Source organism: Giraffa tippelskirchi, chromosome 4, assembly GCF_054371585.1.
Source record: "Giraffa tippelskirchi isolate mGirTip1 chromosome 4, T2T-mGirTip1v1.2.pri, whole genome shotgun sequence".
Classification (NCBI taxonomy): Eukaryota; Metazoa; Chordata; class Mammalia; order Artiodactyla; family Giraffidae; genus Giraffa; species Giraffa tippelskirchi.
Window position 1 is genome coordinate 99,399,486 of NC_137278.1, and position 24,368 is coordinate 99,423,853.

At 43.9% G+C, this 24,368-nt stretch overlaps 1 protein-coding gene across 6 annotated transcripts; it reads right to left on the reverse strand.

The window, feature by feature from the left end:
• Positions 1–527: 527 nt before the first annotated feature.
• LOC145503957 (uncharacterized) lies at positions 528–24,367 on the reverse strand. Of its 6 annotated transcripts, none has more exons than XM_081484788.1 (6): positions 24,319–24,367; positions 18,907–18,975; positions 17,336–17,462; positions 15,903–16,016; positions 14,410–15,381; positions 528–1,964 (listed from the first exon to the last, which is right to left on the reverse strand). In XM_081484788.1, the coding sequence occupies exons 2-6, from the start codon at positions 18,946–18,948 to the stop codon at positions 1,027–1,029; spliced, it is 2,193 nt and encodes a 730-aa protein (XP_081340914.1). In that variant the 5' UTR covers positions 18,949–18,975; positions 24,319–24,367; the 3' UTR covers positions 528–1,026. The 6 variants fall into 6 exon arrangements, with proteins under 6 accessions (XP_081340914.1, XP_081340916.1, XP_081340917.1 ...); XM_081484792.1 differs by lacking the exons at positions 528–1,964; positions 24,319–24,367 and adding exons at positions 21,655–21,723; positions 22,769–23,390 and having other exon boundaries at positions 12,331–15,381; XM_081484790.1 differs by lacking the exons at positions 14,410–15,381; positions 15,903–16,016; positions 17,336–17,462; positions 18,907–18,975; positions 24,319–24,367 and adding exons at positions 4,499–4,585; positions 5,365–5,467; positions 9,534–9,622; positions 10,621–10,728 and having other exon boundaries at positions 528–2,297.
• Position 24,368: the final 1 nt, after the last annotated feature.

The window sequence follows — 24,368 nt, forward strand, 5'->3', positions numbered from 1 at the left end:
AACAGGACAAACTGGCATTTTGAGTTTCTTGATATGATTTGAGGATTACACAACAATTAGGTAGCTTTCTTGCTAAAAATGCTTAATCTGGATCTAATCATGAGAAACTAATCAGAAAATACAGATTGTGGGACATTCCACAAAACTGGCCTGGACTCCTCAAAATGTTAATGTCATGAAAGACAAAAAGAGGTTGAAAGATCATTCTAGACTGAAGCAGCCTACAGGGATAGGGCAAAGAAAATGCAATGTGTCATTGATTGAAAACGAATGGTGGAGCTGTAAATGACATTTTGGGATAACTGTGGATGAAATAAAACTGACTATATATTAGATAGGGCTTCCCAGGTGGCTCAGTGGTAAAGAATCTGCCTCCCAATGCAGGAGACGCAGGTTTGATCCCTGGGTCGGGAAGATTCCCTGGAGAAGGAAATGGCAACCCACTCCAGTCTTCTTGCCCGAGAAATCCCATGGGCAGGGGAGCCTGGCAGGCTATAGTCCATGGGGTTGCAAAGAGTTGGACATGATTTAGCAACTGAGCACACATTTAATTTTTGTATTTAAGACCAAGGACAACATCACTTCCACCACCACTCTCGACTCAGGACAGACAATGCAAATTGCCAACCTCTGATTTCTACCCCTCAATTTGCCTAAAAGGACCATTTATCCCTTTAAAATGTCATCCCCTTAGTATTATGAGACCATCTAGCCTAGTCAAGATGTCCTCTTTCCATCATGGCACACCCTGTTTCTCGTGCAAGGATTTGGTAGCTTACATACACATCAGGGTGTTGGAAATAATTTTTCTCTCTCCCTAGGGAAATTCACAGTGTCCTCTGTCAGGATATTTTTTAAAAATGCAAAACCCTTCTCTCACATTCTGAGTAAGCTACATCTCATATCACCAATGACTTCTCAATTAAATCTCTTTTGTAACATAGTCTTAAATTCCTTTGTAGCCCTCATAGCATTATAGTAATTGTTCAGTAAGGATGTTCTGAATGTATTGCATTTACATTGCTTTTATCCAGTATCAATTCTCTTTTGCTGGTTGAAGGCTGAATGCTCACTAAAGGCTTTTCCATATTCCCTGGTTTTCCCTCCAGAATGAGTTTTCTGATGTTGAGAAAGGGATGAACTCTGGCTGAAAGCCTTTCCACATTCTTTACACTTATAGGGTTTTTCTCCAGTGTGAGTTTTCTGATGCTTTGTAAGAGATGAGCTCTGGCTGAAGGCTTTTCCACAGTCCTTACACTTGTAAGGTTTCTCTCCAGTGTGTGTTCTCTGATGACGGATAAGGGCTGAACGGTCACTGAAGGCTTTGGCACAATCATTGCACTTGTAGGGTTTCTCCCCAGTGTGAGTTCTCTGGTGCTGAGTCAGGGCTGAGCAGTAGCCAAAGGCCTTCCCACATTCATTACACTCATAAGGCCTCTCCCCAGTATGAGTTCTCTGGTGCTGAATGAGGCCTGAGCGATCACTAAAAGCTTTTCCACACTCATTACACTTATAGGGTTTCTCTCCAGTGTGGATGACCTGATGCTGGGTAAGGAATGTGCTTTGGCTGAAGGCCTTCCCACATTCATTACACTCGTAAGGTTTCTCTCCAGTATGAATTCGCTGATGTTGAGTGAGGTATGAACTCTGATTGAAGGCCTTCCCGCATTCATTGCATTCATAAGGTTTCTCCCCAGTATGAATTATATGATGCCTAATAAGGGCTGAGCGGTGACTGAAGGCTTTTCCACATTCATGACATCTGTAAGGTTTCTCTCCCGTGTGAATCCTCTGGTGCAGAGTCAGGTGTATGCTCTGACTGAAGGCTTTACCGCATTCATTACATTCATAGGGTTTTTCTCCTGTGTGAATTCGCTGATGCAAGACAAAAGCTGAGTAGTAACTAAAGGCCTTCTCACACTCATTACACTTCCAAGGTTTCTTTCCTGCACAGATTTTCTCATGTTTCATTAGATCTGAATTTTGCCTCAAGTTCTTTTTAAATGAATCATGGCTGTGTTGTCTCGCTCCTTGCTGTTGAATGAGTAATGACCTCCGACTAAAATTTCTTCCAAATTCATCACACTGGTAGCTTCTTTCCCCAGAAGGTTTTGTCTGAGGGCCAACCTCTTGTATTAAATGTTTCTCATGGTTTTCCTGTTGATTCTTTAAAGAATCTTCACATTCACTGGAACTTTCCTTTGGAAATCTCTCTACTAACACCCCAGGGGTTGATTCTCCTTCAGAAATGTCCTGCTCTGGGGTTACCTCCTTGCTCTCTGGTCCTGTACCCCAGTCTGAAATAAACAAAACTACAATGTTATCATTTCTTACACTGGGAGAAAAATAATTGCTGTGAAAGGAAAATAATGAAAGAAACAAAAAATGCTTACAGGGAACAGAGGAGCTTGGAAGTTCTCACAAATAGCCTTGCAGTCTTGAGAGAGTATGAGAAAAGAAAGATGACTGGGTGAAGGGATGCAGAGGCATAAAGGGAGAGGTGAGCAGCTACTCAACCGTCCTGTGTCTAGCAGGGGAGGAAATGAGAAAGAGTAATAGAACAAGACTAAACAGAGGTGACGGGGCGAAACAGCAGATAACAAACATGGTCTGGTGGAGACTGGGCTGGGATCAGAGAGGGATGGTCTGCCAGGGACTGCCCACTGTCACAACCTTATCAGAGCATCATGTTCTGAGAATGTCCATTGTCAGCTGACCTTACCACCAACCTTTGCTTGTTCTAGTATGTCCCAATCACTGCTAGCAGATTGAACTTCTAAAACCATACGTCTTAACACAAAAATCTTTGTTGGTTCCACTGTCTCAGAGTGAGACACAAAATCCTAGAAGCTAGCATTCAAGGTAGTCCAGATCTACAAACTAAATTAGTAACTGAAAGGCAACTTAGCAGCTCTGATCACTCCACACGGAGAACACTGGGAAGAGTAAGCCAGAACCAAGTTTTTTCAAAAAATGAGCAGTGTGGGGAGGAGAAGTTCAAACCCCTCACAGACTCAGATTGGTCCTCGACCTGTTAATGACACTGGGCTTCAAATTCTAGACTTCTTAGTAAGAGTTTGGGGGAGGGGACGGGGAAAGCTGCACTGCTAGCAATGTTTAAATATTCCAGGCTTAAATGGTCATCAGTATCCATTCCAACCAAGACTTTACATGACATAAATCAATACAATACAATGGTCTCAATGACATATAATCAAGGAAGTGCTGGGACTTTTAAGGACAAGTAGGTAGAAACAGGTTAAAGGCAAACGGACTTTCCGCTAAGGGGAGTGGAAGAACTGAAGCCCCAAACATTCATAGAGAACACATGGTTAGTGCAGGGTAGTCAGAGACTTGCCTGTCTGGTGTTAAGGGTTCAAGTTGAAGAGAGAAGGTACAATGACTAGGCAGGTAGATTAGCAAAGGTCTTGAGGGCAGGAAGAGGAATACGGAACTGGAAGAGTTAAGTAGCTCACAGTGGGGAATCTGGCAGTAATATGCTGCCTAAGTAGACAAGGATAAGAAAATATAATTAAAATTTAAAGAAAGTATAATTAGCTGGTGGTCTATTACAGCATCCAGTTTGACAGAAGTGACAGGCTCAAATCTTTCAAAAAGTTAGCAGGACTTAGTCATTAGCTATCATTTGCTTAGCATATAGCCAGGTACTGTTCTAAGCCTTTCTCTTAGACTATTTCATTTGATCCTCACAACTACCCTTTGAGTTAAGAGCTATTGTTATCTATATTTTACATATTCCCCATTTTACTGTTGGGAAATTTGAGTCACAGAATGGATAATTCCCAGATGGCTCAGATGGCAAAGAATCTACCTGTCCATGCAAGAGACATGGGTTCAATCCCTGGGTTGGAAAGATCCCCTGGAGAAGGAAATGGCAACCCACTCCAGTATTCTTGTCCAGAAATCCCCCATGGACAGAGAAGCCTGGCAGGCTAGTCCATGGGTGGCAAAAGAGCTCGATACAACCTATCGACTAAACAAACAAATGGATAATTCACCTGTTAGAGGTTAGAGCCGATGAGTAGTTCAAATTGGCTTTGAATCCAGGAAAAGTTCCAAAGTCTGCACTCTTAACCATTATGCTATGCTGCCCCCGTTTAGATAGACAGGAAGGCAAGGGAAGACTCAGAGACCAATTTATAGTCACTAGTCTGAGACAAAAAGTCACCTTTATCCTGAAGAGATATTAATAAAACAGCGTATATTAAAAAGCCTGGTTTAGAGCCTTGCACCCAAATTATTAATAAATATTTAAGAGTTGATTTCACTTCACCTTATTTGGAGAAGAGAACTGATTTGAAAGGATGGAAAGTGTTAGTTTTCCAGAAAACAAGCCTATGACTTTACAACAGATCATCATCCACAGAGATACAATGAGGCCCAGGAGAACAGCACTTCAACCTCTCCTTGGGTCTAGCAAAATCAAGCATTTCTAAGATGCTGGATTTTCTGTTCATGGTTTCCGACAGTCACTCACCTGGATTAGCTGCTTTTGAGACTTTTCTTTCCAGCGCCTCCCCACTCTCCAACTGAGAGATTACATCAGGCTTGGAAATTGGAAGTCCTGTTTACAGGGAAAGAAAAGGAGTCTCAGTGTATATGTTCAGTGTTAGCGACTTGCTTGTCAGGGAGAACAGGATAAGACAGGATTTCTCTGAAGAAGTTAGGAAGATTGATATGGGGTCTACTTGAGTTCAGAACCAGTGAATCACCTGTTTTCACCTCTCCCTATTAAAAGAATAAGCACCCATTTCCTTTTTTTTCCCCCTTTAGCCACAGATTTATTATTTGAATATTTGCAACTATTATTCTATACAAATTTCTTATAAAACTCTACATTCTATATTGTTCAGTCGCTTCACTCTCCATTTTATGTACCATTTTCATGAAGAAATACTTCCCAAATCACAGTCTGCTTGATGGTGTTTCCTGTTGTTTAGTTGCCAAGTGTCCAACTCTTTGTGACCCCACAGACTGCAGCCCACCAGGCTCCTGTGTCAATGGGATTTCCCAGGCAAGAATACTGGAGTGGGTTGCCATTCCTTCTCCATACCCATTTCTGAAGAGGTGTTTCTCCTAGAACTTTGTCTCAGCATCCTCAGTCAGGAAATAGGGAAAAAGGATGGCTACTGCCTTGGCAAATACAATTTTTAAAAGGTGTTCATTTCTGATTCTAGAAGTGTTAAGCCTGTGTTTAGAAACAAAGAGCAGAGGATACCTGCCTTATACCGGGATTAGGACTCATTGCATCTAAGAACCTCAGAGCTCCTAGGAACTGAGGAAGCCAAGGTACCACACTGGGTAATTTTGCAAGGTGGGGGTGGGGCTGGGAGTGCTGCTTACCGAGCAAGACCAGATTCCTAGGCTTCTCAGGCTCGCCTCCCTGAGGAGGGTTCAGCTGTCCCCACTGGGTGAGAGCCTCGGCCATATCCCTGACCATCGATCCCTGAAAAACCAACCACATCAGTGCTCACCAAGAGACCTCCTACCAGAAGCCTCTGGGCAGGACTCAAGAAGATGGCATAGGAGAAGGAAGACAGGGAGAATAGGAAGGTTAGGCAAAATGACCTCTACCATTCCAACGTTGATGTATTTACAATCACAGACTCGCTCCTGACCTCCATGCACCAGAATCGAATATAACCTGCAGCTGGGAAGGAACATCCTCAGGGTAAAATCAGGATACCAAGTTCCTAGTTTATGTATTGACAAATTAAATGACAGAACTATAGAAATCCTTACTATTTAGACATGGGAGAGTAGAGGAAATATAAATTAAGCACTTTGTTTAGCACTTTAGCTAGGGTTTAAAAATATAAGAGATTCAATAAATAGGAAGTACTTTTCCCTCTAATTTTCCTTTGACAATATAATCAGTCCAATATATTAAAAAATAAATTAGGATGTTTGCTACACATGTTGCAGTATATAGATTTATTTATAAAACAGCATTTTAAGCCCCAATTATTATGAGTTTCCAAAGTGTTTTTGCCATTTCTCCCCAATCAGTCTGACCACTCTGCCACCCACCCCCACCATCTACTCTCTATCCCATCTCACTCCACGCCTCCTGTATTCTCTGTGCTCCAGCTGGTGGCTGCCTGAAATGTGGGCCACAACTACTTCTGCCTCTTTATACATGCTTCCTGTTCCTGAAAGTTCCCCTTTGCCCCATCCTTTCAGCTGTTTAAAAAAAAAAAAAATTGTATTTATTTTTTAAATTTTTTGGCTATGCCATGTGGCACGGGGGATCTTAGTTTCCATACCAGGGATCGAACCTGTGCCCCTTGCATTGGAAGCATGGAGTCTTACCCACTGGACCCCTTTCAGCTATTTTGATGCTATGCACACTTTGGCTCTCAGCTCAGGGCAGCCTTCCCTGACTCTCTAGGTTGTGGCACCATGGGCTTCCCCCTTTCCTGGGTTATGCACACGGCTGAGAGGACTCTGTGATGAACGTCTGTCTGTCCCATTAGACACTAATCTCCACAGGAGTGGAGACCAGGTTTAATTTGGCTCAATGAAGCAGCCCTGGTCTCTGGCACAGAGCAGGAACACTGTAAATATTTGTCAATGAGTTGAAAGGAGGAACGTTTAAACAAGAATGAATAGAAACAAGTTTAAATGGGGTGTTTTATGAAAGTGTGCATGGGGACAGAGGTGGGAGGGGAACGGAAGTTTATCAAATGTTGAAAGCACTGCAGAAGTGTTTACTTTACCTTCCCTTGACCTAGATGACAAGCAAAAAGTTTAGATTGTTCACTCAAATGTAGGGAGAGTGAGCAGGGTGGGTAATGCTCCTTTGAATCTATAGCTGAATCTGTTCATGAATGATAAAGCAAATGTCTCATAATTTTTCTAATTCTATTAAAACTTTTCTATACAACTTCAAGTTAAAGGAGACACATTGAAACAGATCAGTCCTTGGGATGCTAGCAAATGAACCAGTTATGGCTTCCTTTGAAACACCACTTTTGCCATAGCCCCTTGAATATAAATGTATTGGACTGGCTAAAAAGTTTGTTCAGCGTGTATATATTAAAAAAATTTAGGTGTTTGCTACACATATAGGTTTATTTATAAAACAGCATTTTAAGCCCCAATTATGAGTACACACACACACATGTGTATATATCCTCCAAAAACAACTGGTAAAGTAATTCACATAATGAAATAAAGTTAAAAGAACTACCTACTTGAATATTCTCTGCTCAAAATAAGTTAACTATTTTTCTAACACCTGAACTATGAAATCACTTCCCTTTTTAAGTTAGGGAGTGTTCAGCACAGGCAATATAATTTGTACAGTGTCTTTTCTTTACAAGCAAGGCAGCAGGGACAGACTACCTAGCACTTCCTTTCAGGCTTTAGTTCTAAGAAAACCTCAGCAATTTATGGAGGGAACTGCTGCTCAGTGTGCCTGTGTGGGGCATGGAGGGTAAGTAAACCAATCACCCACTGTCCAGTAGACAGCAGATCTCCCCCCTTTCCTCTGAAAGCTGTTGTTGTTCAATCTCTCAGCTGTGTCCGACTCTTTGCAGCCCCATGGACTACAGCACACCAGGCTTCCCTGTGTTTCACAGCCTCCTGGAGTTTGCTCAAACTCATGTCCATTGAGTTGGTGATGCCACCCAACCATCTCATCCTCTGTCACCTACTTCTCCTCCTCTGAAAGAGATCTACCCATTCAGGGCAGAATCAGTACTGATGTTTCCTCCCAGAGTTTTGCATAAATTGTCAGCACCTGGATGCTGTGAGGCACGTCTGAGGATGACGGGCAGTCCCAGCGCCTTTACCACAAGGTCTGCTGTTCTCCCAGGGTCCTGGACCAGATCCTACCAGGCACCTTGGCTCATCTTCTCTCTTTAATCAGTCATGGCATGTTTTGTCTTGCTGGGACTCTGAAAACTTTCATGGGGCCTTATCTGTCTTTGGAATAAGATCCTGTGTGGGACTTCCCTGGTGGTTACGAAGGGTGGTTAACCCTTCCCAGTGGTTAAGAATCTGCCTGCCGATGCAGGGGACATGGATTTGATACCTGATTCAGGAAGATTCCACACACCAAGGAGCAACTAAGCCCGTGCACCACAACTCCTGAGCCCCTGAGCCATAACTCTTGAAGCCCACACACCTAGAGCCTGTGCTCTGAAACAAGAGAAGCCGCCACAGTGAGACGCCCATGTGCCACAACAGAGAGCAGCCCCCATTTGTGGCAACTAGAGCAAGCCTGAGTGCAGCGACACAGACCCAGCACAGCCAAGAATAAATTTTAAAAAATAAATAAAAAGTTAAAAAAAGATCCTGTGTAGACTTTCCTGGGGTCTGGCTACAACAGGCACATGCTTATCTTACCACACTCCATCCAGCTCACTCTACAGTGACACATATTTCCTCTGAAAATCTCTGACTCTTCCATCACTTGGAGACTTTTCCAAAGCTGTTCTCTCTCTTGGAATATTCTATTTTCCAACTATGTACTCTCTCTTGTCTTTCAAAATGCAGCTTTTATGCCAGCACTTTCCCCCCTAAATACTCTAGAGGATGGAAAACTTCTTCAAGGCCTATGATGACTTGTCTGTATTAGCAATTTCTTTCTACTCTTTGTTTGATTTTTAAGTTTCTTTATTTAAAAATCTTACTATCTTACAGTCAAGAATTAAATCCTTATACACAACTAATGAAAGGAAACGATGTTCTTTTGGTGGCCACCACTCTTACAAGGCAACTGTATAATCTGTGGTCAGAAGTGAAATTTTTTGTTAATTGATTATTTTTTACTGGAGCATAATGCTTTGTTGTACTAGTAATTTCAGTATTTAAAAATTTTCTGCATTTAGAAAAATATATATTTCTTCTTGCTGTTTAATTATTTTTTAAAAAATATTTATTTATTGTTTTGGTTGTGCTAGGTCTTTGTTGCTGCATGCAGGCTTTCTCTAATCGTGTTAAGCGAGGGGCACTCTCTAGTTGTAGTGCGAGGGCTCTCATTGTGGTCGTTTCTCTTGTTGCAGAGCCCAGGCTCCAGGGTGTGCAGGCTTTGATAGTTGTGGCACATGGGCTCATTAGTTGCAGTGCAAGGGCTTAGTTGCCCCAAGGCACTTGGGATCTTCCCTGATCACGGATTCAACTAGTGTCCCTTGCATCGCAAGGTGGATTCTTAACCACTGGACCATGAGGAAAGCCCCCTGTTTAACTATCTTCCTTATCTATACCTTGTTTCCTCAGTAAACTTCACGAGGCAGAGGCAGCTGGCTTTTATTCCTTTGCATCTCACCAGCAGGCCAATTACAGCACAGAAGAGCTTGTGCACATCTAGTACTAAGCAGACAGAGAAGTCACGCCAGGAGGGAAAGTTCTGCATAAGACAGGAGCGATTACTATCAGGTTCATCACTCATCAGTTTATCAGGATGAAGCTAGTGGGCTAGGAATCAGGGCTGAGCAAATCCATAACAATGCTGGAAACCATATTCATGTCCCGAGAACAGAAAAAAATAAGAAATTTAAACCTACCTGGGATGCACGGGTCAGCAGCACAGTGGTCAGGCCATTTTCTTTGGGGTTTCCAGCCTGAGGAAGGTCTGAGTCCTCAGAAAGTGACCCTATAAATAGAAACAGGAACCAGGGTGACTACTCTTGTTTGCAGTAAACTCCCAGAAACTGCCAGACTTGTTATCTAGGAAGAATCAGCACAAGGAACCAAGGGACAATTCCACAACATCTCTGAAGCAAGACAGCCATGACCATGGCTGCCTCAGGAATCTCCTACACTACTCTGCCCTTAAATTCCAGCAGAACACTGCTGTAAGATCCTGGACACTTAAAGACATATTTATTTATATCTCTTATCTGCTGAGTGACAATCAAACTCGAAGTCCTGCTTATGTCAATCCCTGCCTCACTTAATGAGTCATTCCTGTTCTATTTCACAGGATGCAAGATTAGTTAAATTCTTTTTGAATACTGGCTTTCTCAGAAAAGCAATGGGCCGTGTGGGGAAAAAATTCAGGGCACTAAACAAATCCTGTGACTTCTCAAATCCTCACTTTCCCCATCTGCCAAATGGGTCTGTTTGGATAATCTCCTTCCTCTACAACAGCCTTATGGGGCTCCTGTGAGAACAAATGTCATGTCATTATCAAAAAGCCAAATGTTCAGACCTGTCGATTTCATGGGCAAAGAAGGCATACATCAACTTAGAGACGGCAGGGCACCCGAAAGACCAGCAGGGCAATGCAGGTCGGGGGCTCCCCTTAAACCCCAACGTGAGATCAACTAGTAGATGTTATGTGTGTTCTTCCTGAGCCTGCCCCAGCCAGAGGGCAGCCTTTCTCCTTTTTTCTCTCCAGCAGGCGGCATCCCTCTGAAATCCTCACCTCTGCCCTTCGGCTCCATGGTTACTCCCTCCACACTAGCGCTGGTGACGACTGCGGGAAAAGGGAGCGGCGAACGCGCGAGGGGCCGTGGGTCCACCGCGGCGGGCGGTCCACCTAGAGGCCTGGGAACGCTCGCGCGACCCTCGCCGGGCAGCTCGGCGCCCTCCACCCAGGGGCCCTCCCTGGCCCTCTTTCGGGGCACTCAGACTCAAGAGAACACGCACTCAGTCCTCCAGGACCCAGGCTCGACCTCATGAACAACACAGAGTAGGCTTGGCGGGCGACAAAGGCATCTAGGAGGCTGCGGGGCTGAGTCGCGCCGGCCCGAACTCTCTGCTGAACTACAATTCCCAGAATCCTCCGCAGGGCGCGGCGCGTATCACCGGATGCTGCTTCCCAGAGGACCCCGCGGGCGGCTGTGCTCCCTCGGAGGGTAGGCGCCGGCGTCCCAACGGCTGTTTACTCCACTCCGTTGCTTCCGCTCTACAGCGCCTCCACAGCATTGCGGCTCGGGGTGGGGGTGAGGTGGAGACAGAGATTACCTCAAGTAACCACGCAGCACCTTGGAATAAGGAAAAGTAGAATCTCAAAAATTAGATCTTGGTCTCACAAAACAGCAGAGTGGAGTTGGAATCCCTTGGGATAAAAACCTATTGGTCCCCAGTGAATCCCCATTGTCTTAAGGGTGGATTGACCGTAAGTTCTCCTAAATTTATTAGATTTCCTAAATTTAAATTTGAGAGTCACTCTTGCCTTCTAGTTTTTGTGTTTAGCACAACATCCTTCCGGGAAAGCATCCCTGTCTTCCTTAAGAAGCTCCAGTGCCATCAAAGGCCATTAACTTTAACGTGAAAGTTGATATTAAGAGAGGTAAAATAGGGAACCAGTGAATCACCATGGAAGAGGGAAAAACTGAAAAGGATCACCTCAGCTCAACATGTGCCACTTCAACTACTTTCTGCTTTTTTACCATAGAAGTCCCGCCTCCGTAGCAGAGACCACTGAGCAATTTAACATCCACAGCCCTTTTTCTCTTTGACTTCTTGAGGAATCACGATTCTGGCTTTATCAACATGTTACCTAGTGACTGGCACCTGGTAACCTTGCTCCCCAGCTCCTCCTCACCTCTTATTCATGTGAGTTGTGGGGGTTAATGTATTCTTAGTAGCACAGGCCTGGGGATGAGTTGAGGGGGTGAGTGCTGCAGAGCTCAGAAGCTGGCCCACCTGGCCATCCTGGCATCCCAGATAAATTTCTGGGATTAGTAGTCCCACCAGTTATCTGCCCCAGGCTTCGCTGCACAGGTTTGCTCTACCATATTCACTTCATCTCAGAGTTCATCTCATCTCAGAGTTGATCCTTTTCTTTGAAGAGGTGATTCCTGGAGTGCTTCTGGTAGTCTGTATGGTAAGTTTTCAGTTATCTCTTAAAATTTAGGGGTTATTTAAGCACTAGAGAAATTATTTCATTTCTTCAAAACCACTTTTAAAATCTTAGGCTAAAACCCTATAAACACTACCAAGTCTTTTGCCTTATATCCTAAGAATGCCAATTTCTGATTCCAAGATTTGATCTTATTAGTGGCCATTCGGTGAAGCTAAAACCTCAAAATGTAAAGCCTCCACTACTCCATGTCCTATTGGGAGGTATCAGTTAAAAGTTAAATGGCCCTTTCCTCAGAATTTTTGGCAGGAGATGGAAAGATAGTTCACCTTTTAAAAATGCTCTGCACATCTCCAAGTTTTAAAAGGTAACAAAGGGAGGACTGCTGAATTTATGTTCCCACTCTGTTTCAATTATCACTTTACCCAAATGTCGATTAGAATTCTGAATTCATTCTTGTCTAATCTTGCTGACAATGGCAGAGCATCTTAGGGAAATACTGGACCTTCAACTTACTTTTAACAAGGCAATAAAGATTCAGAACTCTCAGAGACAGTCATCAGCCAAAAGTTTGGCAGTAGTTCCTTTTATTTTCTACTTGACATTATTAAATAATAGCACGTATTATCCACTCCAACAGATTCTGCACTCTGGTTTTAACTCAGGTTGCTTTGAAAGTCCACATGTGAAAAGTCTTCCCTGCTGCTCATCTGCTTTAAGACAGGTAGACCAGTAGGTTTGAGTAGATTAGGGAAGGGTTTGTTTGGCAATCCAGTTTCTTGAACTAGATTTCAACTCCCAGGGAGAAATGGATCTTGGTCCATTAGGGTTCATGCAGGGTAGCTACATTCCAGACAGTCTTTTAGAATCAGGTCTTCTGGGCTTCACCTTAAGTAAACAGAAAGGGAATGCAGATGCCTGGAGGCAAAGTTGCCTGGTGCTTCACCTTCAAGAAAATAAAAATATAGGGTAGGGGCCAGGAAATAGAGCTTCCCTGGTGGCTCAGTGGTAAAGACCCCCTGCAGTGCAGGAGACATGGGTTTGATATCTGGGTTGGGAAGATCCCCTGGAGAAGGAAATGGCAACCCAGTCCAGTATTCTTGCCTGGGAAATCCCATGGACAGAGGAGCCTGGTGGGCTACAGTCCATGGGGCCAAAAGAATCAGAAATGACTTAGTGACTAAACAACAGGGAACAGAAGAATCTGGGGAGTCAGGGATTCAAGTTGAGTAATGCAGGGTCATGTCAGGGCAAACTTTAAATATTCAGAGACACCTTCATTAAATAGGGAGCTATTTTAGGTCTTGAATAAGGCAATGGTGGGCAGGAAGGGGGTCACTTGGAAAGGCTGACCTAACAGTGATATGGAAAAATGTAACTTGTGACAGGGGCTGTTGATATTAACCAATTACTGAGGTGCCTGTTGACCTTCTAGCCTTTTGGTGCTGGGTTCTGATCTGAGATATAAGTGATGGCTCTTAAAAATATCCTCCATGATGACATTGGAGGCAACATACTCTAAATAATGAGGGTGAGGAAGAAAGACTGACTCACATCTGATTTTATGTGAGAAATGAATCTTTGTTTCTTTGGGGTTTGCCTGTTATTGGACCATAACTTGATAGCCCCCTCCTCAATAAAGAGGAGCAAAGAATTCAGATCAAGGAGTGACTACTACAGTAATAGAAGCCCAAGATGACAAAAGTACAGGTGAGACTGAAATTCAGAGAAAGGCTGTGAATCTAAGAGGTGTTTTAAATAGAACTTGGTAAGTCAAAAAGTTATTAATCAGATAAATATTTATTGAGCACCTATTATTTGCAAGGCACTGTGTGAGATACAAAGACATATAAGTCATGCCTCTGCTTACAATCTAGTTAAGGAGATAATACACATACATAAATTATAAAGCAAACCTTATAGCCTTACGGTAAAGAGATTTTGAAGGAAGACCTGTATTCAAGACCTGAATTTCCTTGTACTAGCCGTTACGTTGGGTAAGTTATTTAATCTCTTTAAACTTCAGTTTGCTCATCTGTAAATTGTGGGGAGTAACAGTACCTACTTAAGAGGGTTGATGAAAGGACCAAATAATTTACTCCTTGCGAAACTCTCAGCTGAGTGCTTACTCCATAATAAGAGCTCAATAAGTGCTAGCTACTAGTAGTAGTATAAAGAGATTTAGATGCTGGCACACAACAGGACAAGGTCAGTGCCCAAAATCCTCCAAGAGAGAGGGACTAACGGCTATAAAAAAGGAACTTCTGGAAACAACAGTGCTGCTCTGACATAAGTGTGCCTTTCCTGTCCAGCTGTGGCCTCCAGTTATATAAAGTGCAGTGGGCTTCGGACAAAAGGCTTGTCTGAGGATTGCCTCCTAACCTTTGTCCCTAGTGTCTGACAATGTCTTCAGCATCCCACATCAGCTCTGTAACACAGTGGGTGGACAGTGTTCCTTCAAACACTGTGGGCGCAGAGAGGCAGAAAAGGAGAGGGGTAGCCAGCATAGGTGTGATGACCAGGTGATGGATATAAGAGGGGGAAGACCTATCTTGAGTTTTCGTGGAGGTCCTTGGACTAAAGCTTTCGCCCCACTCAGTCTATTCCCTGTTTGGCGTAACGCCGTTGATGCTGAATAACTGATGATTTAGAACTGAAGACTTTCCCACACACGCTGCATTCAAACGGCTTCTCCCCTGTGTGAACTCTCTGGTGTCGCGTGAGCCGGCACCTCTGGCTGAAGGCTTTCCCACATTCGCTGCATTCATATGGCTTGTCTCCAGTGTGAATCTTCTGGTGCTGAGTCAGGGAGGAGCGGTCAAAGAAAGCCTTCCCACACTCGCTGCACTGGTAGCGAGGCTCTCCAGCATGGGCTTTCTGATGTCTGTTCAGTGACGAGACCCCATAGAAGGCTTTCCCACACTCATTACATTCATATGGCTTCCGACCCGTGTGGATTAGCTGGTGTCGCGTAAGAATACTTTTCTGGCTAAAGGCTTTCCCGCACTGGTTACATTCATAAGGACTTTCTCCAGTATGGATTCTCTGGTGGCGGGTAAGGGATGAGCGGTCAAAGAAGGCTTTTCCACACTCGCTGCATTTGAAGGGTTTCTCTCCGGTATGAATTCGCTGATGTACAGTCAGGGACGAACGGTCGAAAAAAGCTTTCCCACAGGCGTTGCACTCGTAGGGGCTCTCTCCTGTGTGCGACATCAGGTGTCTACTGAGACTGCTCCTGTGGCTGAAGGCTTTCCCACACTCGGGACAGTCATAGGGCTTCTCACCAGTGTGCGTCCTCTGATGGCGGATGAGGGAGGAGTGGTCAAAAAAGGTCTTCCCACAGTTGCTGCATTCCTGGTCTCTCTCTTTCGTGAGAATTTTCTTGGGAGCGGTTGCCCTGTGCCGCAAGCTTTCCTCCAGAGAAGGGGGTTTCTTGCAGGCCTCAACTGTCAGGCTTTCCTTCTCTGTTCCCAACCTGCCATCCAGTGCATAAACTTCAAATTTAGGAGATGGAGGACCTCTTCTTCCAAGCTTTTCCTTCAATGATCCTTCTGATTTTTCTTCTTCTGAAGCACCTTGAATCTCAGGCTTAGTCTCCCAGTCTGGAATGGATAGAAAATACAGATGCATGTTTCTTTCCTGGGTTAGGAAATGTTAGCACAGAAAGGAGGGATGCTGTGATAAATCTGAAACGTAATGACAGTCACTGCATTGCTTGCTCCCACAAATAGTACTACACTCTAGGGAGAAACCAAGACCTGGGACTGAAACAGGGAATAGAACTGGTAGTGAAAAATCTCAAAAAAGAGGAGAATTTCCATCGGGAGCATAGCCAGATTAATTAGGAATGTCAGCTAAGTGGAGGGGATGGTAAGGAATAGGAAAATCAAAGTTTGAATGGACAACATGACAGGTCTAAGAAAGTAAACATTTGGTGAATGAAGGTGAACAATACTTTAAGGTGTAGAGGGGAAAAAAGAAAACTTGTGGGTGACAGAGAATAAACAATATAGGAGAAGACTTGAATTTGAGGAAAAATGTGATACCCAATACTCCCTCCCACATGCACCCAAATAACCACAAAGCAAAACAAAACTCTCCTGTCCAGTTCATACTCAATTACCTAGAGAGTCATTCTCTGCACATTCTTTCCCCTCAAATCCATGAAACTCCACTAGCCAAGGCTCGTCCCCCCTCTTCAACTGAAAAATCACATCAGGTCCGGGTATTGGAAGTCCTGCTCGTGGAGAAAGAACAAGCCAGGTGGTCATATGTGATGAAAATACACAATGAGTCCAAAGCGAATTCCAGCCTCTTAAGTATTTCAAAGAGAAAAACGCAAAAGGCAGGAAGTGCACACCAGGTATGCAGAGTAAGAAGTAATGCAAGAAGTGCAGGAACCTCTGAATGGAGGTCAAGACTGAGGTTCTAAAAGGGAACAAGCAGCAGCTAGTCAGGGTGGATAGATTCTATTTGAATTAATGTGTTTATTCTTCCCCATGAAGTGAATGGGATGCTCCTAGCTCTAGCACTGGTAGGATGGCAGGAAGAGTCCTTACCTCAGGGAAGATGAGAATGAAAAAAGATTACCTTAAATAAGAATGTGTAATGTAGGTGCCCATTTTTGCTTATTGTTTATGCTTTAGTACAATTATTTTTGGACACAACTGAGTGACTAACATACACATATTAAGTATGATTTTACTTAAACAAGTGGATTGTGTTCATTGTAGAAAAACTAGAGGCATAGACAATAAGAAAAATCACCTTTTGTATTTTGCATTCATTCTTTCTTTCTATTCACTTTAATACAGAAAGATACCTATAGATACATTTTGTTAAAAACTGGATAATGACAATTATATCTCAATTTTTTTGGGGAAAAAAAACTATTGGAGAGCATTATTTGGAAAATAAGGCTACCCCATCTAAAATCATTTCTATTTGATTTATTTTGATATCTACAAGTTGATAATTTCTAAATCCATCATGACTCACTGTATGTAATACACTCCAGATCCTTTTATATGTAAAAGATCATTTTAGGCACAAGGCTCTCAATTAAAAACAAAAAACAAAAGTTAAAACTGGAGGGCTTCGCTGGTGGCTCATGGTTTAAAAAATTGGATAATGAAATAACGCTGAATTGTAAACTTGATTTTTTTCACATAATAAATTTAAACTATTTTAATTAGCACAGCTCTGCCTCACCATTTAAAAAAAAATTTTATTTATTTGTGGCTGTGCTGGGTCTGCATTGCTGTGCGGGCTTTTCTCTAGTTGTGGCGAGCCCTCTGTGGTACAGGGCTAGGCTGCTCAGTGAGGGGGCCTGTGGTTGTCCAATCTGCTTACAGCTCAGGAGCAAGCCTGTCCTAGGCTAGGGTTCAGGATTAAGAAAGCCACTGTCACTGTAACCGCTAAGTCACATCCCTCTGCTTTTCCATCTTGTCTCTCAGGGGTTCCAACTCAGGTGGGAGAAGAAAAGGTGTCAATATATTAGCCTCTCAACTCCACATCACCTCATTACAGGGTCTACTGGTGGGAAGCTCTGCTTACCCAATGAGATGATGCTCTTGTAGTTCTCCAGCATCACCTCCTTGTAGAGGTCCCTCTGAGTAGGGACCAGACGCCTCCACTCTTCATCTGTGAAAACTACGGCCACATCCTCGAATGTCACTGGGTCCTGGAAACACAATCATGTTCTCCCTTATTCATAATCCTTCTCTTACATGGACCAGACAAATGTCATATTGACGACAGCTTGGAGGATGCTGGGGGAGTGGAAAGAAAATGGTTCTGACAAAGAACAAGTTTTGAAACATTTGGGTAAAGTGCCATAAAGCCCTGAGGCATGACTTTTTGGTCACAACCCCACACTACCTTTCTAGCTGAACCTCGGAGTATCAGGGGCTCTTTTATCAGACTTACAGAAAACCTGGAAGAATAGAACAAAGACCCTTCACCCAGCATCCCCAAATGTTAACATTTTCCACATTGGTTTTGTCTTTGTCTCAGAATATACACATTTGCCTATCTTTTCTCCAAACTTCTTTAAAGTAACTTGTAAACATGATGTCTTTTTACTCATTAATGTTTCGGTATATATTTTGTAAAAACAAGGATATTGTCTTGTATAATGACAGTATAATTGTAAAAATCAGGAGAGGAGTGATATTATTATCTAATCTATAAACTTAGTCCAATTTCACCAATTGTCTTTATGTGAGTGTGCGTAGTGTGTGCTCAGTCACTCAGTCATGTCCAACTCTTTGCGACCCCATGGAATGTAGCCTGCCAGGTTCCTCTGTCCATGGAATTTTCCAGGCAAGCATACTGGAGTGGGTGGCCATTTCCTCCTCCAGGGAATCTTCCCGACCCAAGGATCGAACCCAAATCTCCAGCATCTCCAGCATTGGCAGGCGGATTCTTTACCACTGAGCCATCTGGGAAGCCCTTATGTATGTGTATGTGTGAACAAATCCTTCAAAAGTGGTGTTGATTAGATCATCTCTAGGCTTTCTCTCAATTCACTCTGATGTTCTTTGATTATGTAAGTTCCATCTTTATCCCCAAGTCTAAAACCCAGATGAGTCTCCAGAGTGTCTGCACAGGTTCTAAGCCAGAGCTCAGAAATAAAAACTCTCTGCCCTGGGGCAGAAAGGGGGTAAGCTGTGTGTCTCTACCCACACAAAAACTCTCTCTCTAGGACTCTTTCAACCTCACTGGGGTGCTTTATAGTATGTGTCACATTCTCTGCCTAACCCAACACTCCCTGGAATATGGGGGCCTACTTTCAGTCCATCTGTGGATGTACTAAAGGGAAATCAGAACTAGAAACTGCCTGCTGCTCCCCTGACCTTCTCATCAGACCCCTACCATCAGTTTTAAGGCAAAATCAGAGTGAAGGCAATGGAGGCTGTGTCCCTGGTGACAGGCTAGCATGCACATATTCAAGGCAAGAAGGGGTCACTGAAAGATACCAACACAAGTCAAATGGGAAGGAGACATTCCTTATGGAGTCCTTTCTCCACTTTGTTGGGTTTGAGCAAAGAAGCCCCAAGACAGAAAGAAAAGTGGTTACATTCTGGAGCCTAACAGTATTTCAGGAACACAAGAGTCTACCTCACCTGGCATCTAGTCGGAGACACAGCAGCCATTCCCTCCAGCATGCTCTCCTTGCAGAGAAGAGCCGAGTCCTAATGAGGTAGAGAGGTGGGATGAGAAACAGGCTGTGAGAAAGACCAGTCTCATTTAGTAGTTTTGTGACCCACACACAGGAAACCTCCACACACAAACAGTGAGTTATGTACCCACCCTCATCCTCAATACCCTACACAAAGGGAAAGCAAAGAAAAGCAAGGCCAAGAGCAAGCCCAGCCCATCCCAGAATTGGAGTGCAAGGCCATAGACACTGCTGTGTAGAAAACAGTGTGGTGCTTGTTTTTACCGTGATCTTAGAGATAAAGTTCTGTTCCTGGCAGTTGAGAATATATTAAGGCTCATATTGTCTTGATAAATTCACATTAAATATTGTTCCTCATGGGGCTTCCCAGTGGCGCTAGTGGTAAAGAACAGGTCAGTGCAGGAGATGTAAGTGATGTGGGTTCGACCCCTGGGTAGGGAAGATAACCTGATGGAGGAGGAAATGGCACCCTACTCCAGTATTCTTTCCTGGAGAATCCCATGGACAGAAGAGCCTGCTATATTCCATGAGGCTGCAAAGAGTCAGACATGACTGAGCATCTGAGATCAGATCAGATTGTTCATCATGATTACCAGACAAAAACTGTAAGAAGTTTTATGAATGGCTATATGAACAAGTCCTGTCAAGGAAACACCTACAGCCTCTTCAAAGGAAAAATATTCCATTCACAGCAACACCCGGTGCTAACGGAGCAACCCTGGGGCAGCCACAGCTTGTTCCACATGATCCTGAGTCTCAATCCTGGGGCCATGCTGATTAGGCCACAGGTGGGCAGTGCAGAGGCTGACCTGTGGACTGACAAGTGGTCTGGTTTCAAAAGATGATGTCCATCCTCAGGATCGTGAATTAAGAAATGCTAGGACCACAAGTTAGATGGGTGAATGAATAACAAGGATCAATGAATAGAGTGCCTTGACTGCAGGACAGTATTCAGCAAGCCTCAGACACACCTTTCCCTCTTCCTTCTCAGGACCACACACTCCCCACACCCCACTCATGAATCCCCCAAATGCTTGATTTGACTGTCTGAATTAGACTCTTTATGTGAGAAACTGAGATATACACAGTTAACTCAAGTAAAGTTTAATGACAAAGATTCACACAAAGCCTAAGAGGCTTTCACAAAATAAAAGGAACCTAGTTCCACCAGTGGGCGATGAGCTGAAAGTATATAACAAGGGACAAAAGTAGCCACAAGGGTCAGAGGAGCCAAAGGTACCAGGAGGCAGAATCCATGAGTATGTGAGGGCATGGGGTAGAGAACAGGCTGTAATAGACTAACACAGGCAGGTATGTTGGTGGTGAAGCGCTGAAAGCAAAGCCCCAAGAATCTCTGGCCCCTGAAACCCTACTTCACCCCAGCATCAGCCTGGACTGCAATTTGCATGTAGACTAGCTGTATTTCTTCTTAGATTTCCATAAGGCTCTGACCCCACCAGAAAGGCTTCCCTGGTGGCTCAGCTGGTAAAGCATCCGTTTGCAATGTGGGAGACCTGGGTTCGATCCCTGGGTTGGGAAGATCCCCTGGAGAAGGGAAAGCCTACCCACTCCAGTATTCTGGCCTGGAGAATTTGTAATTTGTATCAAGGGCCTTAAAACACATACTTTTGACCCAGCAACTTCCTCTTTGGAGTTTTTCCTAAGGAAAAACACATGCAAAGCTTTTTATTAATTATCATTAATGCTAACCTCCCCAGGTCAGTAGGTGCCTAATGTGTTACTGGAGATCAGTGGAGAAATAACTCCAGAAAGAATGAAGGGATGGAGCCAAAGCAAAAACAACACCCAGTTGTGGATGTGACTGATGATAGAAGCAAGGTCCGATGCTGTAAAGAGCAACATTGCATAGGAACCTGGAATGTTAGGTCCATGAGTCAAGGCAAATTGGAAGTAGTCAAACAGGAGATGGAAACTCCAATACTTTGGCTACCTCATGCGAAGAGTTGACTCACTGGAAAAGACCTTGATGCTGGGAAGGATTGGGGGCAGGAGGAGAAGGGGAACGACAGAGGATGAGATGGCTGGATGGCATCACTGACTCGATGGACATGAATGAGTTTGGGTAAACTCCGGGAATTGGTGATGGACAAGGAGGCCTGGCGTGCTGTAATTCATGGGGTCGCAAAGAGTCAGACGCGACTGAGCGACTGAACTGAACTAATGCTAACCTTTACTGAGTGCCATGTGAGCAACCTCCTAAGCACTCTATATGTCATCTCATTTAATCTACAGAAGAGCAAAAAAAAATTTACTTCCTTATTTTTGGCTGTGCAGGGTCTTGGCTGCAGGGTACGAGCTTTCTCTGGTTGTGGCGAGTGGGGGCTACTCTTCTTATGGAGTATGGGCTCCAGAGCTGGGGCTTAGTAGTTGCGCACAGGCTTAGCTGCCCCATGGCATGTGAAATCTTCCTGAAGCAGGGATTGAACTGGTATCCCCTGCATTGCAAGGTGGATTCCTAACCAGTGGACCACCAGGGAAGTCCCAGAAGAGCAAAAATTTGAAATATCCCAAGTTTCTAAAATACAGGATTTGATGCCATTGTGTGTATGGTCCAGTCCATACACACAATGGAATACCACTAATATTATCATATTAATATGGTAATGTTATCATTTTGAAATATTATGATATATTAGTAATAACTAGCATTTACTGAACTTTTGCTACTTACCAGGCACTATGCTAAGTACTCTTTACAAGAACAGTTGAATTCCGTGTTCGTAAATCAATAAGGTAGGTACTGTTTTACAGATTAGGAAATTTAGGCTTTGTAAGAGGCTGAAGCAGAATTTGAACCCAGGAACAGCTAGCACTTTTTAATCTCTATGTTATAATGATTTATTTTTATGAAAAGATAGCCACGTAAATAACAGACAGATAAACTATAAAATCCTCAAACACATCAGACACAACTTAGTGACTGAACAAGCCCGCATACACCTGAAACTGTATGCTTGAAAACTGCCAAGGCATTTATGAGCTCTGATTCCAATAGTCCTCTTCTCCTTATTTCTCTGAAGTAGGTAGGAAACCTTGATATATGACTGCAGTGGTGACACAAATCTGAAGTGGGGAAAAGATCACTAGGGTAAACTACAAACAACTTTCATGTTCATTGATAGGATAAATTGCAATTTTATATGTGTGTGTTGAATATTACACATTCATGGCAAACAGAAGATGAAAAAAGTAAAAGCAATGACAGATTTTCTTTTCTTGGGCTCCAAAATCACTCTGGATGGTGACTGCAGCCATGAAATTAAAATGCTTGCTCCTTGCAAGAAAAGCTATGACAAACCTAGACAGCATATTTAAAAAGTAAAGAAATCACTTTGCCAACAAGGTCTGTATAGTCAAAGCTATGCTTTTTCCAGTAGTCATGTATGGGTGTGACAGTTGGACCATAAAGAAGGCTGAGCACTGAAGAATTGATGGACTCTTGAGAATCCTCTAGACTGCAAGGAGATCCAACCAGTCAATCCTAAAGGAAATCAGTCCTGAATATTCATTGGAAGGACTGATGCTGAAGCTGAAGCTCCAATACTTTAGCCACCTGATTCAAAGAACTGACTCACTGGAAAAATCCCTGATGCTGAGAAAGACTGAGGGCAGGAGGAGAAGGGGGCAACAGAGGGTGAGATGGTTGGATGACATCACCGACTCAATGGACATGAATTTGAGTGAACTTTGGGAGACAGTGAAGGACAGGAAAGCCTGGTGTGCTGCAGTCCATGGGGTCACAGAGAGTCAGACACAACTTAGTGATTGAACAAGCCCGCACACACCTGAAACTGTATGCTTGAAAACTGCCAAGGCATTTATGAGCTCTGATTCCAATAGTCCTCTTCTTATTTCTCTGAAGCTTTTTGACTGTTTCAGCAAGTTTCTCATGCTGCCCAGTGCTCAGACTGTGTACAGTGTTCTTGCTGTCTTGCAGAAAGTCCATCTACACCTGGTGCTCCATTTTCCCCCTCTACAGAAATGCTTCTTGAATCTAGTCCCAATCCCTCTTCCAAACTCATCCTGCATTTCCAAATGACTAAATATTTTGAGTTAGGCATTCTGTCAGCATCTTAAAACCATCTATCCCTGTGCAGTTCCCCACATCAATTCCTTTCCCTGCCCGTACAGTTCTCCTTGTTTAGTCAATAAGTTGTGTCTGATTCTTTGTGACCCCATGGACTATAGTCTGCCAGGCTCCTCTGTCCATGGGATTCTGCAGGCAAGAATACTGGAGTGGGTTGCCATTTCTTCCTCCAGGGGATCTTCCCAATCCAGGGATTGAACCTGCGTCTTCTGTGTTGGCAGGCAGGTTCTTTACTGCTGAGCCACAAGGAAGCCGTTACACTTACAGCAGATATTTTTTTATTTTCCTAGGTGCCCCAAATTCAAACTCTTTCCTGGCTCTCTTACCTCCCAAATCTAGTCAGTCACCAGGTCCTTTGGACTCTTCTTTTGCAATGTCATTTGTATCTTTCCCTACCACTGACACCATCATAATTCAAGCTCATGACAGCATGATTCACAACTGTGACCACTACCAAGCATTCCTGACTGGCCCTCTACACTAGTCCCTTCCCCTCTCTAGTTCTGAATGTGACCTCTAGAATAAAAGCACCAAAATTAGCTTTATTCCTGTCAATCCCCTATCCGTCCCATACAATCCATCCTGCTGACCGTGTCTTGTCCTGATCCTCTATGCCCTGACCACAGTGCTCTTCCCCATTCTTGTCTCCCACTATTCCTCGACGCTTCACTCTAATAAAAAGCATTTCCTTCTCAAATCTGCCTATCACTTCGCTACTTCTTTCGTATTTTTTTTTTCCCCACATCAAATCCTACCTCCCCCCACGAAGGCTCCCTGATCACTCGTACGGAGGTCTAGGGAGGGGAGCTAAACAAAACAATCTGAGGCGCTTTTTGGAAAAGAGAGGAACTAGAGTGGGCGGAACTCTAGATTTAGTGTCAATTCCACCCACGTTTATTAAGCAATTGTTATGAGAAGAAGGTACCGGAGGGACGAAGGAAGCCTCCAAACTTCCAACCGCAGAGCTGGGATCTGACATACAGTTGGGGCACGCCGAAAGGCCACTGCTAACAGTGCCCACACCCCACGGAACACGCACATATTGGGATGCGGGTACAACTTTCCTGGTCCGCACTTGTCCGAGCAGGGACGTCGCTGCACGCACAACAAACACACACACGTTCTGCAGGCTGGCTCCGCCCGCCTCACCCCTTTTACTCCTCCTGCACCTCCCCCAAGTCCTCAGTATGCCATTCTCTGCCGCTGCGCTCTCTCGGCGGCTCAATGGCACACACCCGCAGCTCTCACCTCCGGCACAGACTGCTCAGGACCCAGGAAGACGGCGCCTCTTCGGGTCG

Coding starts and splice junctions, on each gene's coding strand:
- LOC145503957 (XM_081484788.1), bottom strand. CDS start 18,948: ATGCTGGAGGGAATGGCTGCTGTGTCTCCGACTAGATGCCAG. Junction 16,017..17,335: donor CAAGAGCATCATCTCATTGG/GTAAGCAGAGCT, acceptor CTCCACGAGCAG/GACTTCCAATACCCGGACCT. Junction 15,382..15,902: donor TGCAGAGAATGACTCTCTAG/GTAATTGAGTAT, acceptor TATCCATTCCAG/ACTGGGAGACTAAGCCTGAG.